At 46.9% G+C, this 17,424-nt stretch overlaps 7 protein-coding genes across 7 annotated transcripts; 4 read left to right on the top strand and 3 right to left on the bottom strand.

Moving 5' to 3' along the window:
- Positions 1 to 660: 660 nt before the first annotated feature.
- On the bottom strand, positions 661 to 1,590 carry N7484_001032 (metallophosphoesterase family protein; the record flags this gene model as incomplete). Its single annotated transcript, XM_057111452.1, has 1 exon — positions 661 to 1,590. One exon carries the CDS (start codon positions 1,588 to 1,590, stop codon positions 661 to 663), a length of 930 nt encoding a protein of 309 aa, XP_056976189.1.
- A 375-nt stretch (positions 1,591 to 1,965) lies between these two features.
- On the bottom strand, positions 1,966 to 2,316 carry N7484_001033 (uncharacterized protein; the record flags this gene model as incomplete). Its single annotated transcript, XM_057111453.1, has 1 exon — positions 1,966 to 2,316. The coding sequence occupies one exon, from the start codon at positions 2,314 to 2,316 to the stop codon at positions 1,966 to 1,968; it is 351 nt and encodes a 116-aa protein (XP_056976190.1).
- Positions 2,317 to 2,638: 322 nt separating this feature from the next.
- On the top strand, positions 2,639 to 4,162 carry N7484_001034 (uncharacterized protein; the record flags this gene model as incomplete). The annotated part of the gene is made up of 6 exons (XM_057111454.1): positions 2,639 to 2,773; positions 2,933 to 2,989; positions 3,064 to 3,163; positions 3,229 to 3,886; positions 3,945 to 4,031; positions 4,087 to 4,162. 6 exons carry the CDS (start codon positions 2,639 to 2,641, stop codon positions 4,160 to 4,162), a joined length of 1,113 nt encoding a protein of 370 aa, XP_056976191.1.
- A 163-nt stretch (positions 4,163 to 4,325) lies between these two features.
- Positions 4,326 to 6,044, bottom strand: N7484_001035 (chlorogenic acid esterase precursor; the record flags this gene model as incomplete). Its single annotated transcript, XM_057111455.1, has 4 exons — positions 4,326 to 4,838; positions 4,899 to 5,313; positions 5,371 to 5,451; positions 5,506 to 6,044. 4 exons carry the CDS (start codon positions 6,042 to 6,044, stop codon positions 4,326 to 4,328), a joined length of 1,548 nt encoding a protein of 515 aa, XP_056976192.1.
- Positions 6,045 to 7,594: 1,550 nt separating this feature from the next.
- N7484_001036 (intradiol ring-cleavage dioxygenase) lies at positions 7,595 to 9,050 on the top strand (the record flags this gene model as incomplete). The annotated part of the gene is made up of 8 exons (XM_057111456.1): positions 7,595 to 7,628; positions 7,680 to 8,056; positions 8,123 to 8,254; positions 8,324 to 8,419; positions 8,486 to 8,702; positions 8,768 to 8,847; positions 8,910 to 8,955; positions 9,013 to 9,050. 8 exons carry the CDS (start codon positions 7,595 to 7,597, stop codon positions 9,048 to 9,050), a joined length of 1,020 nt encoding a protein of 339 aa, XP_056976193.1.
- Positions 9,051 to 10,665: 1,615 nt separating this feature from the next.
- On the top strand, positions 10,666 to 11,493 carry N7484_001037 (peptidyl-prolyl cis-trans isomerase f ppif; the record flags this gene model as incomplete). The annotated part of the gene is made up of 4 exons (XM_057111457.1): positions 10,666 to 10,711; positions 10,886 to 11,055; positions 11,149 to 11,255; positions 11,319 to 11,493. The coding sequence occupies 4 exons, from the start codon at positions 10,666 to 10,668 to the stop codon at positions 11,491 to 11,493; spliced, it is 498 nt and encodes a 165-aa protein (XP_056976194.1).
- A 2,082-nt stretch (positions 11,494 to 13,575) lies between these two features.
- On the top strand, positions 13,576 to 16,380 carry N7484_001038 (Zn(II)2Cys6 transcription factor; the record flags this gene model as incomplete). Its single annotated transcript, XM_057111458.1, has 5 exons — positions 13,576 to 13,694; positions 13,750 to 13,777; positions 13,842 to 14,726; positions 14,779 to 15,357; positions 15,415 to 16,380. 5 exons carry the CDS (start codon positions 13,576 to 13,578, stop codon positions 16,378 to 16,380), a joined length of 2,577 nt encoding a protein of 858 aa, XP_056976195.1.
- Positions 16,381 to 17,424: the final 1,044 nt, after the last annotated feature.

Below are 17,424 nucleotides of genomic sequence, written 5' to 3' on the forward strand. Positions count from 1 at the left end.
GTATGATCTTGAAATCTCGCCTAGATAAAAAGGTGCAAAGAGTATTGAAGGATAAAAACCTAGTGTCTACTACAATGATAGCAAAAATTGAGGACGTTTCAAAGAGCTTCGTCCTTTATGCTTTGAAACTAGCGATTTTGAATTTGGTGTCAACAGGGGATGGCCCCTGCTATCGACAGACTCCGGTGGTGAATCCGGAAGGCCTAGGCGAGCACTTTGAACTTGATGTACGATCAAAGGCTAGCTTCCTTGAGAAAGCTCCCGCTGGCTCATTTTTCAGGAGAGAAGTATCAGTGTTAAACTGAAATTACCATCCAATGACGACATAGGAGGCAAGTGATCTCTTGTCGTTTTGAAGGCTGATGGCAGCAATGCAAATAACTGCTGCTAAGTAATCGCCTTCCCGTGTCTACCCGGGACTCGCGGTTATTCCGAGGATACCCGATATACAAAGTCCATCTACGAAGTGGCATTCTTGATCTCAACATGGATGAATTTTCAAACCATTTGATTGTGTCAAGCACTAGTACTTGGAAAAAGAACTATATATAGCTGTAAGTGCAGAATCGATTTGTTCGAAGAGTTTCTATTGTTCAAAGTAAACACAAGTTCATTATCCCATGGAAGCAATGAGTATCAATTATCGATCAATGTCTTGGATTATTGATTTTCTAGTTCGCTTGCAAGTGGAAGCTCAAGCTTAACGAGCCACGGTGGTTGTACCGGAAGATCTCCCGCTCCTTCGATTGAAGCATTAACGAAAAGCGTTTGAGACCCATATTCCAGCTGGGTTGAGTCCCCGGAGCAGTGGCTTGTGACAGATAAGCTCTTAGAAGTCAAGGTGGAGAGCTTGCCTATGAGCACAGATCTTCCATTATCAATATCAGTCAAGTGAGAAGGCTTCTCGCTGGTTTTTTGACGCCAACTAACGAGTTTCGCACCCCATCCTTCATGAATGTGACCAAAGCAATGCATCCGAGGTCTGGCTCGACTTATCGCCCCAAAGAGATATGGGCACCCTGCTCTTTCGCCAGAGTAGGTATAATCGAGGATCCCTTTTGGCGGGCCATGTGTCATGGCGACATCGACATTGTGAATGGAAAAGTCGTGACCGTGATCTGGATTATATTGAAAGCCCCAGCTGCCGAGAGTTGGTGTGTATGGACTAGCATAGACAGTCAAAGACGCACCATTTTCTAGACGGAAAGAGTGGGTACCCTCGTCTAGGAAAGTAATCCCAGAGGCTTCGTCAAGGATGCGTCCAGCGTCCCCATAACAGCCATATACTTTCTCAACCAAGTCGAGGTCCAGCGCTGGCTGAGCTTCTGCCACCTTTTTCTTGAATGCTGGTATGTCCATTGTGAAGTCGTGGTTCCCGGCTATCACGAGTTTGAGAGGGGCATTCACGCCTTGAAGTAATCGGATGGAGGCCCGGTACTCCTCAAGTTTGGATTCCGTGGTAAGGTCCCCGCAGTGAATCGCGACATCTGCATATTGACCTGATAAGAACTCCGGCAAGCTGTAAAGTCCATGTGTGTCGGAAATTACTAGGAATCGAGTCTTGATATTGGGCGAAGTAGTCGTTGTCATATTTGAGGCTAGCTGGTGTGAGGCTTTAGGATAATGTGAAGGAACTTATGATCATGGAAGCGTCAGTCCACAAATTCACGGAAGGAGTCAAGCTGTAAAGAGTGTGTGCTGCAAAAGGGTAGATATGTCACGGACTAGTCCCGATTAGGACGATTATTATTCAGCCCCAAAGTCTAGTTAAATAACTATAAGCCCGCCGCCGAATGGTTCACCGGATTATCACATTCCATTGATTCTTGAAGCAGTTTTTTGACTTCAATGATATAGGATAGCCTAGCTGTCTAATTACGAGGTCTAGTTTCTGTTACGTGGAAATTGTCCAAGATTGTCCAAAAAATACAGATTGATATCATGCATGATGTATCAATATTACAATTACAGGGTCCTCCCATCCTGGTCATCCAAGACCGAATACAAAACCAAACAATCCAGTCTACCGAGGAAAGACTTCTTAGCATTGCGGATATACTCTAATTCATCTGAGCTCAACCTCTTGAGAATTTGACCAGCCCTTGCCACCTCCGACAGCACCCATCGAAAGTCCGCAGCATCGCCATTACTCCCACGATTCACCACCGTCTCGGCTCTCAGTATCAGAAGGTCCGACATGGATGCAACAGAGTCTTCGAAGAAGGGCTCTGCCACGTGTATCCGTTTGATGATGTCTCCAAGCTCAAGGGACACGGACACGGAATCCTTGACTGGAGTCAAACGCGATATTGCCATCGGGTTCAAGAGAAAAACCAAGAGCGCCGTCCATCACTTTATTGGAGATGTCAATGATTCCATCTTTGGGCGCTACAACATCCACATCCTCGGAGCGGTATATGGCGTATAAAGCCGCTACTAACGCGTGTTACCAATGACGTGCTCCTAGATACATATCACTTCAAGACAATTCCCCGCAGGCACCAAGTTATAAGATCCAATATTGCAGCGCTTTATCCTTGAATCGCCCTCATAAACTTACTCTCCGCAAAGAAATGGGTAGCATAGCAGCAAATCCTTTCGAAGATGTGCCAGTGGGCCGAACAGGTAAAGTATACATATGGTAGTTGGTAAACCACCGCTAATTTTTGAAAAGGGACTCGAGGCTCTCGTTTTGAAATTCCGAGCCGATACTGATCCGCGTAGAACTGATCTGCTTGTGGGTGTCTATAAAACGAACGAAGGAAGAGCTTACGTGTTACCAAGCGTGAAAGAGGTAATACTTCCAAAGTCCATATTCCACACCGGCATATCGCTAAATATTGTTCACGCCACAGGCAAAGAAAAGAATATTCAATGATCCTGATTGGCATCATGAGTATCGCCCTTCCCCTCTGGGTTCCCAAAAGTATAGGGACTTGAGCGCCAATTTACTCTTCGGGCCGGACCATCGTCTTTTGCGAGAAAAGAGGTAAGTAATGCATGTGTAACTTTTAAAATCTGACGCTAGAGCTGAATTTACGTTTTAGAATAGTTTCTGCACAGACACTTGGCGCAAGCGGTGGATGCCATGTAGGCGCAGTCATGTTGGAAAACCATTATGGACCATGGAAGCAGACTGAAACTCCTGGGATTTATCTTCCGAGTGAGACCTGGTGTAATGAGTCCATTGACCACACACAAAGGAAATTAATGCTAACTAAATCCAAGTGAATCATTCACACCTATTTCAATACGCGGGAATCAAGCCTACTCTGCTGCCTTATTTTAGTAGCAAGACGAACAGCTTGGACTTTGTGAGGTTTGCAGAGGCCATCAAGTCGTTACCAGCTCAATCAGTTGTCCTTCTTCAGTCTGGAGCACAGAATCCAACTGGATGCGATCCGTCATCGGATCAGTGGCGAGAGCTGGCTTCGATTTTCTCACAGCATGGCCATTTGGCATTCTTCGATGCCTCTTATCCCGGATTTGCGTCAGGAGACATCGACACAGACCTTGAAAGTGTTCGATTATTTGCCGAGCACGAAATTCCACTTGTGTTCGTCTCGACATACGGGAAATCATTTCGTCTTTACAGCGAACGCGTTGGGATTCTCTCCATTCTTGCCCCAAGCGAGGAAGCCGCGAAGAGGATAGGAAAGCATCTGAGTCTACTAGCAAGAGCAGAGACTGGCGCACTGCCGGACTTTGGGTCCAAAATTATTGAAACTGTTCTGTCCGATGAGGCCTTGGAGCGCCAGTGGCGGGACGAAGTTCGCGATATGGCAAATCAGCTTAAATATCGTCGATTTGCGCTCAGGGAGATGTTGGAGGAGTTGGAAACACCAGGAGACTGGCGGCATATCACTGATCAGAACGGGATGTTCTCGTAAGAGTCACCTTACCAATATTAGATCGATCAAATTGACCTTACTGACTTTCTTTAGATATGTTGGACTCTCAGTGGAACAAGTCACTCTCCTCCGAGATGAGTTCCATGTTTATCTCCAGGAATCTGGGAGAATATCCATCGCGTAAGTCATTAGAAATCTTGGTAAGAAGCGCAGAGCTGACAATCTCTGCCTTTAGTGGGCTCAACAGATTCAATATTGATCACACCGCTCGTAGTATCAGCGCTGTGATCAAAGCCAAAACACCTCAGTAACATAGACGGGCGCTCACGATTTGAATGGACTTTTTGTAGATATAGGAAAGCATGACTTGTTGGTACTAGACAAATGTTCACCAAATTAATTTCTCCCTGTCTCTATCTTGGCCCTCCCTCTCTTTCTCTTCTTGACAACCTGGATATAATCCTTCAATATACATCAACAGCCATCATCGATACTGTCTGAAGAAACAAGTCGCATAAGGTCATTGTCCTTCGCAAAAAGCAACATATCCTTACCACCCTGCTTGAACTCTGGCCAGGAAAAGTAACTCTTCTTGTTAGGATTAGCCAGAGCATCGCCAACCGCAACACGAGCAGGTCCCCTGGTGGGATCCTCAGCAAACGACAACCACAGTGCCTCCATAGCATAGCTAAGCTCCCACTCGAATTTGGTAGAGCGACTACGGTACTCATCGTGTGTACCGAACAGCAGTGGCAGCTCTGAGCTGTGGTAGGCTCCAAACCAAGGCAGAGGGGAAATATTTGAGAAGTTTCCAGCGTACTGGTAGCGATAAGTTGGCAAGTCTCCCAGGTTGCGGTTTTTTACTTCTTTGCCGACAGGACAGGAGATGATCTTGGTTGCGGATGCCAGCGCGGCGGCTCCCGGTCCATTAGGAGTGAACGAGATAAAACCTGCTCCTTCGTTTGCATTGCTACCAATAATCATGGGCTAGAATGAAAGGGTTAATCTATGACTTGGCATTTAATGAGGTGTAAGATGAGTACTCACCGTCTTTGCAATTTTTCCGTCCACAATACGTTGTGTGTAATTCGCGAAGACAGTCTTATTGTCTAGGATGGGTGTAAATGAGACGGATGGCTTAGTGCCATTTCCATTATAGAACGACAAGGCATTCTCTAGAGTTTGAGCGGGAACCTTTCGCACACATCTAAGCTCCTTGTCGGCACTGAGGTTACCGCAGCCTACCAGCCCAGCGATGAAGGTGAAGTTGGTATGCGTTATGTCAGTGTTCGTGATGATGGTTGGGCCACCAGAGTCTGCGATAAGGCCAGCAACGATGGGGTCTTCGGGGTATCCGTATGGGTAGATGCTGACGCTAGCCGCTCCGGCGGACTGGCCCCAAAGAGTGATTCTCTCTGGGTCACCGCCAAAGTTTCCGACGTTTTCGTGAACCCATTCGACACTGTTTGATCGGTCAGTACTGATAAGCTTAGGTAAAGAGGATGGGGATTTGACTAACGCTAGTCTTTGATCTAAAAACCCGACATTCTGGTCATCCAGTCCTTTAGCATTAGGGAAGCCGAATATATTGAGGCGATAGCTGTAAATTTCATGTTAAAAACTAGATAGTAAACGAATTAGTAGTACGACTCACTTCATAACTATCACAATATGTGATTGTGTCCGCTGCACCCACTGATCTGGAATCTTGTACGAAGAGTCCTGGCCTCCACTGGTGAAGCCACCGCCGGGAATATAAAGTAGAACTGGCAATGGGCGTTGCTCGGCCTCTATATCCTTAATGCGAGGCGCCCAGACGGAAAGGTACAGACAATCTTCGGAATTACCGCCATTCACGAGAAACTCAGTCTCGTACGTGGTGTAGATTGTGGAGCTGTTCAGGCTAAATTGCTGCATGCAAGAGCTCGGAAGTTTGTGTGCCCTCACTTTCCTCTTAGTCTTGACCTCTTGTGGACGGGCGAAGCGAAGATCCCCCACAGGGGGTTCTGCGAACGGAACACCGAGGAATTGACGCACATCAGGGGCTGAGGAATTGAAGAAACCCTCAATCAAACCGCTTGACGTTTGGACGAGGAGGCCAGTATCCGTAGCTGCCTTTGAAATTGAGCTCGGGGCAGCAAAGACCCCCAGAGCCGAAAGGGCTGCTGCGAGGCAGATTTTTCGAGCTACCATGATTTATGAAGGTCTGAGTGAGTTGGCTATAATTCCTGAAAGGAAAACTTGATCGAAGGGTCGACATGGTTCCTTTAAATAATTCTTCACATAATTCCTTAGCATTTTATCCCGAAGTCCAATGTTGGCGGCGGGAAAGCGCTTTCGCGTACCCAGTTAGAATCCCACTGAGAGAGTGATATGACCTAATGAGATGCGGGGAACACAAGCCTTTTCCGGGGAAAGCGATCTGCCGCAGATTCATAATCTCCGGGGCAAGAGAATAACATTGCGGGGTACATGATTTAAAAAGACGATGGGGACCATGTGCCCCGGATATCTTGATGCGGGAATGTGGGGAAGGTCGCAGTGGAGGTTGGAAATACATGTCCGGCCGATCGGATCCATTTTGCCATTGTGTGGGGCCCAGGCCATTCCTCGAGGAGGGGCGGCTTACCCATGAATCCACACCATCACTGGGAACAGGGGACGCTGTGGATCTTCTTGAGTGGACACAGTTTCCACTGAGGTCGTGATATTGAGATTGAGACAACGGAATTCATCATCCCCTGGTGAAGGATCGGCAAAACCGCCACTCACCAAAACAGCTCCAGTATGTTGGGGAGCATTCTGAGTGGTTTTCATGACGCGTAAAAGTTCATCACAACAGGGACTTGGAAGAGGGCCGTAACTAACTTCATCTATTTTTGACCCTTTGGACCATTTGGTTCGTAATATTGGGAGTTGTTTTACGTGCAAGCTCCGGACATTGATGTCCGGGGGAGGCTCCACTCGGTTGATAAACGACATTCAGTCAGTCGGTGGGACCGGATTGCGTGTATTTTTGAGCCTGAATCTTCTCATAAGCCCTAGTGTTTTTTAGGCGCACCGGGGTCTGCAGGGAGATAGAGCCGGAGTGGGTACCTTCAGCACCTGAAGCCAACCATCCTATTCAGGTTTGTTTTGTGTGGGTTTCATTGGTAGAGAATTATCAAGTCATCAAAATTTCGTCTCCGTAAGCACTATGGCCCTAGAAACCGCGCGAAATGCAACTGTAAGAACTATTACTGCCCAGACTTGACTTCGCAAATTTGAAATTGTACGCTTGATTGTCCTGTATCTGAAGAAGCGTAGGAGTGTGGCTTTCTTGGTTCATGACGAAAAGCAAATGTGATAAGATCCACTTCATGTGTGCACGGAGACTGGTTCATTTCGCCGATCGGGATTTCTTTTCTAAATGGCTGGATTCATATGACGAGATTCATTCAAAGGGGTCCATCTCTTTCCAGGCTTATCTTTCTTGGCGGAGCTGATCGATCTAGGTAGGACATTAGGCGGCCAGGTGGTCAGGTTTAACAATACCTGATCACCTGGCTGCCTACATACTCGATGGATCTTTGGCGGAGGCTTAATTCGTATCCGAGGTTCTTCAGACGATAAATTCGGAAATATCAACCTGGGGAGACTATATAAAGCAGATACAAGGCCCCATATGTTGGTCAATCTTGGTTCATCGAAGCTATACCAAGGCAAATCCAACAAGCATGATGTTTATAAAACCAGCTCTCATTATGGCAGTTGCCTGCTCAGGCTTTTTGGCCTCTGGTCAGTCTTGGTCCTCATTCAAATGTTGCAACTGATATTAATGGCAAGTAGCTCATCCCGGGCCACACGCACAGCCTAGTGCATTGGAGCTGGCAACACGGTCTGAAAAGGCACAGCGATGCTCCAACATTGTCGGAGCAAGCAAGATGAAACGACATGCTCTCCGTCGTAGGGAAATGGCCAAGCGAGATGCAAATGGGGAAACCACCTATGAGATCCATGCCGAGGCTCCCAAGTACGACTTCTTGAAAAATGGCACCACCATCTTGACTCCCGAAGTTAGTGGGGGGCCCTACTGGTACCCCCCGAGCCAGAAGCTTCGCCAGGATATTGCAGAAAGCCAAGATGGTGTTCCCCTTGTGCTGGATATTGCACTTATGGATATCAATACCTGCGAGCCATTGACTGGAGTTTTGGTGGATATTTGGGTATGCATGATCCCCAGTCCGAGTAAGGAAGTCTCAAGAGGGTTTTGACTGGTAGACTCAAAATAGCACTGCAACGCCACCGGCTCTTACAGTTCCTTCACTGGTCTGGATCCCAATGAGTCGCTTGGAAAGGTATATAAAGAACAGACCGGAAGGACGTTCTCCGCATCTGGTGGGCTTCCAAAGTCCAAGCTGGAGGTTGGTGCCTAACAAAACTTTCAATTCATTAGGATATGCTCATTAGGATATGCTGCTAATAATATCCAGGGTCTCTCGACTGATAGCAAGACTTGGCTCCGAGGCATGTGGCCAACGGACAAGCACGGAGCGACTTCGTTCCAGACCATCTTCCCCGGATTTTATGTAGGTTGGCCTTGTTATGCCCACTTGAACTTCGAATAGCTCTACTGACTTGCTGACCAGTAATAGATCAAACGCGCAATTCACATTCATGTCCAGATCCACACAAACTGGAGTGTCATTCTTAATGGCACCATTTCTCACGGCCCCATCGTCAGTACCGGACAAATATTCTTTGCCGAGGATTTGGAGGAGGAGATCATGGCTTTGGAGCCCTATGCCAGCCACACTCAGGTGGCTCGTCTGAAGAATGTCGATGATGTAATCTACACCAATGAGTCTTACAGTGAGTCACAGAGGCGGCCTCTTTCTCGATGACTTAGACCACTTCTTAAGAAGATGTTATAACAGCTGGTGCAATGACCATCATGGATTCTGAGCCTTTGGATGGAAAGTCATACAAGAACGGTGTCCTTGGATATATTACTCTGGTATGTTGACCTTGTTCTCAATAAATTCAGAGGAATGAATATCTGATACCTAATTCTGCCAGGGAATCGATACTACTTCGATCAAGGATGGTACTACGCAGAGTCCAGGTAGGTATCCCTGTCTTTGAAGCATTTGAGCCTTGAAACTATATACTAACTTGATAGCCCCGCCGGTGGTCTCTGATCCTCCCACTATCAACTAAAGCAAAGATATTGCTAAAGGTTTGCTGCCATTTTCCATGTCCTGGATGGTAGGCCCAAACTGGTGTCTAGCTCCAGGGCTCAAGTACCGCGCAAATACAAATTTTTGCATTCCAATCTCTTGTAGGTTGCAGAAAATCTACAGTGGGACATTTGGAAATGACGCGAGCTCGTTTTATCTTGGAAAACAAAGACTAGCCCGAGAGTACTCGAACCTCTGGATGGTTAGCCTTGTGGTTTTGCTCTTCAGTAAATATGATAGATTTATCAATACAGATATGGCAGTCACCACAGTCACCAGGAGGATTCTTATCATGACCAACAACTCTTGCATTAGTAGTAATTTAGTGATGGATACAAAAGGTATTGTGTACGTAAACTAACCAGTGTAAAGCTGGTAAACGCACTCAGATGGGACTTCTATTTGGCTCAAGAGGTGATGGTCACGAAAAGAGCGGGTTTGTGACCAATCAGAATCCATGTTATGAATGTTTCGATCTGAATATAGGAAAGTATCGTGGTCTGAAGCTTTTCCCTTGGTATTTAATAATGGATTTTCAGCCGGTAGAACATTCAGCGCTGTGGGAGCTCTCTGTCACCTTAGGTCCATAAAACCATACCTATAGGGCAACAGAAAGTCAAGTAGTGTGGTGGAACAAATCTTAGCTCACCGGAACAACAACAACACTATTAGTAATTCAAGACAAGAAAGTTCCAGGCTTTCAATCTATGGCTTTTGACAGGTTGGCACGACCCGAACTATAAACAAACACAAGTGGAGAAACTTTCATATATCTCTTGCTTTCGTCTATTGTCTTCTCGCCTTCCCTCTCTCTATTTGCATTCTACTTTTTCCATTCTAAAGTTTCCAGCCTCTCCTCTTCCTTTTCTTATTGCACCTGCGCATTTCAGAGCCCCTTCACTCGCTCCAGAAACCTTGGCCTGCCAACTCTGATCTCTCAGTTTGTCTCACCATGACGATCAACAAGAACCTGAGAGTGATATAAGCATCACAGTCGCTGATCCAACTCTATCGAATACTATTGAGATTTGATCGTCCGCAACGTTGGACAGTACATCAATTTGCCACAGCTGGTCGTTGTCGGAGACGAGTCCAGTGGAAAGAGCTCCGTATTGGAAGGCTTGGCAGGATTGAAATCCTTCAGCCGCGGCAATTGCTAGCTGGAAGTTTGAGTGGAGTAGGATCGAAGAGGAACTGAAAGCTCCTGTCCTCTGGAGATGAGTTGACCATTTGGTGCTGACCCCAGTCTTTGTTTTGGTAACATATACAGTGTCTACATACTAATAAGGTGAGATCTTTATACAGACAGCATTGTCTAGGCCGCGCAGGCTAGGTGCGTGAGATTATGGGAATACACGCTTCATGACTGAAATAGCGCATAGGCTAAGGGCCTTGGGGATCAAATCGGAGTTTCTGCCTGTAGTCGTGCTCCGTGAGGTCGCGCTCAGACCTTGGTGGCGCCGAGTGGGGCAATTGCGAATGCCCCTCCAAAGCTGCAAACTCCCCGCCTTCTTCCATCTTTCCTTCATACCCCACTTGCATTCCCTTCTCCTCTTCCAATCCTCTCAATCCTACCAACTTCAGCAGCATCCATCATGTCTTCCGCTTACTTCATCGTCGAGTACGGCCCTATCGGCAACAGTGAGTGCCTTGTTTTGTAGCGTCTATAGGACCCCCCATCTACCAGTTTGGTGTCAATGGCATCGTTCAATCCATCTCAAATAGCCAGCAAACATACCTCATTCTCCTTAACATCAATGCTTCCATCACAAATTGGCGAACACAACCATGCTAACTCATTGATTCTCTTTCCAGCCCAGACGGGTCGCATCAACTTCAAGCTCTACAATGACGTTGTCCCCAAGACCGCCACAAACTTCGCTGAGCTCTGCAAGAAGCCCGAAGGCGAGGGCTACAAGGGCTCCAGTTTCCACCGTGTCATCCCCCAGTTCATGCTCCAGGGTGGTGACTTCACCAAGCACAACGTAAGCGGGTCCCAGTCATTTATCTTAGCTTCTTTTGGCCTCCATATCTCGTTTTATTGAACAAGACCTGACTCGGACTTTTCCTTACAACAGGGTACTGGCGGCCGCTCCATCTACGGCGAGAAGTTCGCAGACGAGAACTTCGAGAAGAAGCACACCAAGCCCGGTCTGCTCTCCATGGCCAACGCTGGTGCTAACACGTGAGTATCCTTCTAATCCTCGCCCATCTGATTGAATTACGGAGCTAATACACTTCCTAATAGCAACGGCTCCCAGTTCTTCATCACTACCGTTGTCACTAACTGGCTTGATGGTAAGCACGTCGTCTTCGGCGAGGTGACCGAGGGCTATGAGCACGTCAAGGCCATTGAGGGTCTTGGCTCTGGCTCCGGCTCCGTCCGTGGCACTGCCAAGATCATCGATTGTGGCTCCTCTTAAATTATCTGGCTTCCAAAATGTGAATACATCGCTAGGTCAACCACTGTATAGTCACTCGGCTTAGACCCTATTCACTATTCCTTGACTACTAAGCTTCAAAGTATTCATTTTATTTAATTACACAGCTCCTAAAGATGTGACGTAATTCGGCTGTAGTGCCCAGACAGGGTAAATTTTGCCATACTTAGCTCTAGTGAAGGCTCTTGGGGAGAAGGTGGGGACATGTTTGTTACTTTTAGAAGTCAAGGTTGGATTGAAGGAGAAACCTCTGCGATTGTATTTTCAACATGTTGCTAGAGCTACAAATAGAGTTTAAAAAACACCACGATACATATGATCCCAAACTCAGCGAAAGTTGGAGTATGGAGTTGAGCCTCATGAAACTCGAGAGCGATCGCTGTGACGGCGTAGCTGCCTGAATCATAAGCGACCTACGGACCCGCACATATTTCGGGTGCTTCGGCCCCCTAGACCCTCTTAGTCGGAACCCCTAAGACGAGGCAACAATTGAGGCCAAAAAGAGATTAGCGTGGGATGCTAGAGACTAGTAGGCAATTTCTGCTCTCCTTCGTTTTCTTTCTCATTTCTGTTTCTCCAATAATCTTTCCAACGGAGTGCTAAGATGTCGGTATGGTTATGCAGGTATGATCATTGTGTACTGACTTCCTGGATTCCTCTAACAATGCATTCAATTATTTAGTGTATTGGTTCTCTTGAATGCTCTGTCATTCATTCCACAGATTCGGCAATTATACAGATTCAAACGCGAAGCAAGAATACCTACCATCTTGCTGTTTTTCAATATCGTCAGTGCAATGCAGCAGTTGACCTTGTCTTATCATTTCTCCTTGAACAAAGCAAAGTATATCTTAATTATTCAAGATTCTGATCAATGGATGCATCTGTTCTATGCAACTGCAGCATGGTTGATAGCTTCTACTATTCTGTAAGCGATCATCTTTCCAAATCATCTATTGCCTAGCAGGACTTAATTAAAGCACTCATACTGACTGATACAACCAGACTCCTGATAGCAATTTGTTATTACCAAATGCCGCTCATTAAAAGGTTTACATGGGTATGCCTCATATTGATCTGCGAGTTTGTCACTCTGCTCCCTCTTGCAAGCGGCAGTAGCGGTCGCTCAGTGGAAATAAGTCTATTCGGCTTTTTCAACCTATTTCTGCGTATAAACCCTGCGGTGATATGTGTCACATTGTATGTGTTTAATGACACAGTCCACCAATGGAGACCGGACTCCACGTCATTGTTGAGCCTTGTGGGAATCATTAGCCAAGTTTTGATCCACATTATACTACCGATTTTTTGGGTGGGGCTGGTCAACATTCCATTCAAGGCTTATTTGACTCTTCCGTTGAAGGGGTTAGTGGCATGTTATCAAATGTTTGGGTGGATATTAATAGACAATGGTCTCTTTGCGGTGCTCCAGGGATGGTTGCTTTGGATAGCGTTCAAGGAAAGAAAGGCTAAGGCTATTTATGCAAAGGAAAAGTCTCTGCTCGGGCCATAGACTATCGTCAGTCTAAGGATGCTGTGGACCTTTCAAATCTTCATTAAGGCTTGAAGCCCATTCATATCTGCAGCAGCTATTGAATGAATGCCAAATTCATAAAGCCGTTCGATTTCTACCACAGCATCGAAAACTCCATTGTTCAACTAAACTCCTTGAATACTAAGTGGACCGTACGGATATCCATTGTCTTTATCTGCTGTAAGGTCCACAGCTTTCGAATGAGTATATCTACTGTAGTCTTGGGATCCACACGCAATGGCTGATGGCATGGCTGCCCGAGTTTTCAGGCCACCATCTCAGGTCTTCCCCAGAGGGATGGTTCAACCATCTTCCGTTCTTTCGTCTTTCGTTTCTCAAACATGTAGTTGAAAATGGCATTAACACTTCGCCTTGTTGACTCACTTTGTACCAAGTACTCTCCACATTCGGCAAGGGCGGCGACCCTGAGCCCAAGATTCCGTGAATTCCGAAGGACCCACTAAGCTCTCCACATTCCTCATGATTTCCGTCTACCCAGGCCAGCTCGGTATCTTCATCATCTGTCGAATATGAGGCACTCGGAGTCACAAGAAAGACAAAGTCGTGTCAACTCCGAAGAAAACGACCAAAATGCCGTGTTGCATGCGCCGAAGAAGGCAAAAAGAGCGAAATACGCCTCGAAAGCTTGGTCCGTTTTGCCCCAGAATCAAGTCAATCAATCTCCGTGACCTGACATCTTGAAGCACCCAGTGCAAAAGGCGGAAAATCAAAGTACGATTTGCAAAGCAGATAAAATCTTGCAGGTATCTTTTTTTGCTAACATTATTTTCGCCAGTGCGATGGTGATGCACCATGCCAATCTTGCATTGCCAAGGGACAGAGGTGTGAGCGAACTGGGACTGATATGCGTGGGAAATGGAGAAATACAGATCGCGCTAGCGGCACAACTGATGATTCTGCTTCACGAGTAAATAAAATTGAACACCAGCTCAGTGCGATAAGAGACCCGAAACTCCAACCTCGCGAGACATTGTCAGGTCAAAGTGATCTCGACCAAACAGAGACCCGACGCGAGGTAATTGACTCCAGAGGAGGGCGGATATCCCGTTCTGACTCCGATTCACACTCTGCCCAAGTACCGACGTTCTCTGGGGAGACATCCATCACACATAACCTGATAGTTGTTGAGAGTCGCCTGGAGCAAATGGGTGTCCAGTATGCGCGGCTTCAATCCGCATCGCCCGGTCGCGAATTTAGGTCTTGCCTGACGCCGTCTCCAGACAATCCGCCCAGGCGCCATCCAGAGATGAAAACAAGTTTCCTCAACCAGGTCTTGAATACCCATGGGCTGGTCCCCGACCGAGAGCAATGGGATGGACTTTTGCGCACCTTTTGCGATGAAGTTCATATACTTGTGCCATTTCTTCACTTGCATAGCATCTGGGAATTATATGAGGAAATGTGGAAGAACTCAATAGGGGACCAGCCCTGTAACAACGAACGGCACCGACATGGTGCCGTTCGTGTTCATAATGCTCACATTTTGCTATGCCTTGCTAATGGGAGATGCGTCGAGTCCTCGCACATTAAGGGTGACGAGGGGCGATATTCTGCAGGCTGGAGCTTGTATAACGCAGCCCGAGATATGTTCGGAGATCTTCTTAATGGATTCAGTCAGTGCACGGATCAGATTTTCGTGCTCCAAACGGTTCTCCTGATGGTGAGAAAAAGTCATCGTTCATATCGCGTGAAACTATCCTGACAAAATCAAGGTTGTTTATCTTTTTCGCATCGATGCCCATGGGCCTGCTGAAAAGGTACTTGCTCTCTCGATATCCCATGCGCATCACCTTGGTCTCCACAGGAACCGAGTTGTAGAGTCCATGGCATCTTTTGAGAGCGAGATGTCTCGTCGCTTATGGTGGTGCCTCTATCTTTTGGATAGAAGACTCGCTATAGAAACTGGACGCCCTTTTCTTATCCAAGATGTCAACGTTGATGTAGGCTATCCACGCAATGTGGACGATGAGTGGCTCACAAGATCTCAAAAAACGTCAGGGGAACACAACATGGACGAATCAATCGCTGAGCCTGAGATGGCTCCAGTACCCTACTTGATTGCCATGGCAAATTATTCGAAGGTAGTAGGCAAAGTATGGGAAGCTCTTTATGGTGCCGCCACGTCAGAATCAACCCCAAGCCCTCTTCTTAATGAGTATCTAGAGCATCTCATTACCCAATCGCAAAGAGGAACTCACCCAGAGTTTTCTTATGACCCGCAGAATCCTGGGAATGTCAGAACTAATGGACTGCCCTGGTGGCAGATCAAACAAAAATTTATCATGAGAATCGTTTGTGCCCAGAATTTCGTTTCTTGATCTAATTCATATCTGCTGACCTCAACTTAGAGGTGGTCTTCCTTGTATCTGTTGATTCGAAAACCAATGCTTCAAAGGTCCTGCACGCCCAATCAGCCAGTGCCAGAGGCCATTGAAAATGAGGTTATCTGTATGCGCGTGGCGCAGAGCATATTCGACGACTTCAACAGCATGCCAGAACAGCATCCGAAATATACCTTTCCTTTCCTGCACTACCTGACCAACGCAACTATCATCGCTTTGGGACTTCTTATCAAGCAACCTTCATTTAAGAGGGCATATGGCCAACTTACCCTGAAAGCTGCACGTTCGCTATGGGACCACTGTCGGAAAACTTGGGTGTCAGGAAGAATGGCACGGACCGTTTGGAGACTGAATAAGATGGCCGATGCAACGATCAGTCATCCCCGTGAACGACTGCAGGATAGAACCCGTGGTGTTCTTTGTCATAATAAGGATCAGTCTGTTATGAATGGGTTATCACATTCCCCATCGCCGACAGTCCCAGGCGCTGCATCCACGCCCTCTAGATTAGGATCTATAGGTGAAGCACAAGATCTCTTCACTACAGCCAGGCGCAAAAGGAATGGCTCTAAGAATATTCAATGCGTTGATGGGCCTTCGGCTACGCGTACAAGCGATGCTATTGGATTCGATCAACCCATCGACACTGACCCTGGGTTTAAACGGCACTGCCGCCAACCGAACTCCAGCAATGCGCGAAATTCAGAGACATCATCGATTGCAGAGAACATTCGATACAAAGAGGCTGATTCAAGGCATGTAGACCATGCTGTGTCAGAAGCAGATGTTCACAATGACCGAAGTCATTTCGAAATGGCACCGGCGCACCCTTTTGAGACTATCCAGATGGCACAGGATGAATTGGATGTGGATATATCATTTCCAGGTGAGATGATAGATGGAGGAATGGAGTGGTTGCAATCGCTGTTTGTGAATGGTCTAGATACTCATCTTCCTCCGGTGTGGGATTGATTTCCTCCATCCTTTTAATATCCAGACGCGACTAAATAATGTTGGAACCGAATTACTTGGGAAGAATCCATTTGAAAATGTGCAAATCGGGCATTGGTTGTTTTCTAGATCACCCTCTAAACTTGATGCACCGCCGCCTCATATACCCTTCACAATCATAGGACTCCGCATTCGAATTCGATCCCCATATCGGTAGAAAATAAAAGGTATTGGAATGAGAGCAACTTCAATAAGAGCGAGCATTGTCCCAGCCCACTCAGCACCCATTGCATGATACATTCTGTTTCCTGCAAGAGGAAGAACTCCCGCAAGCCCATACCGAACAATGGAGTTTCCGGCAAGGGACGAAGCTGCATAAACGGTATAACTTCCTGCTAGGTAGTTTGTCGCATATATGAATACTAAGCCATTCCCCAGTCCAAAAGGGAGACCTGCGAGAATTGGACAAATCCAGTGAACGGGTGGTCGGGCAGTCCATGCGAACCAGAACTCGCCGATGGGGATCAAAACACTACCCACGCACACGGCAAAGACTGCAGCTTCCGGAGCTGGTCGCCCAGTAATGGGACTTTTCGGATGCATGGCAATGATCCGTCTAATCAATGGTTCCAGACTTACCGCGATCGCCGTGCCTGTTCCAATTCCACAAAAACTTAGCCCGGCTAACCCTGGTGACCAGCTCCGAAGCTCTTCGAAGACGATCGGGTATGCCACGAAGCATAGAAAAAGTACAGCGTAGACCACTCCCACGTAGAGATTCCAGAAAACACTGAAGGCAATTAGCTTCTTCTTGAAGGAGTTTGGGCCAACACTGGCTCACCAGATTGGCTCGAGGACAGCCATCCGTAAAGGTCGAATCATGTTTGTTTTCACGATTTGAAATCCCGTTTCCTCATGATCATACCGACACCACCATCGCTCATCCCCTGTTTCCTTCTGGATTCGTCTTGTTCTCTGTCGGAGGAGGGCTGGGGCGTATGTCTCTTTGACTAAGAACATGAAAACAAAGGATACCCCGGAGCAGATTAAAACGAGCCAGTTTAT

The sequence above is a fragment of the Penicillium longicatenatum genome (assembly GCF_028827895.1).
Source record: "Penicillium longicatenatum strain IBT 33135 chromosome Unknown contig_1_segment0_segment0, whole genome shotgun sequence".
In the NCBI taxonomy this organism is placed as follows: domain Eukaryota; kingdom Fungi; phylum Ascomycota; class Eurotiomycetes; order Eurotiales; family Aspergillaceae; genus Penicillium; species Penicillium longicatenatum.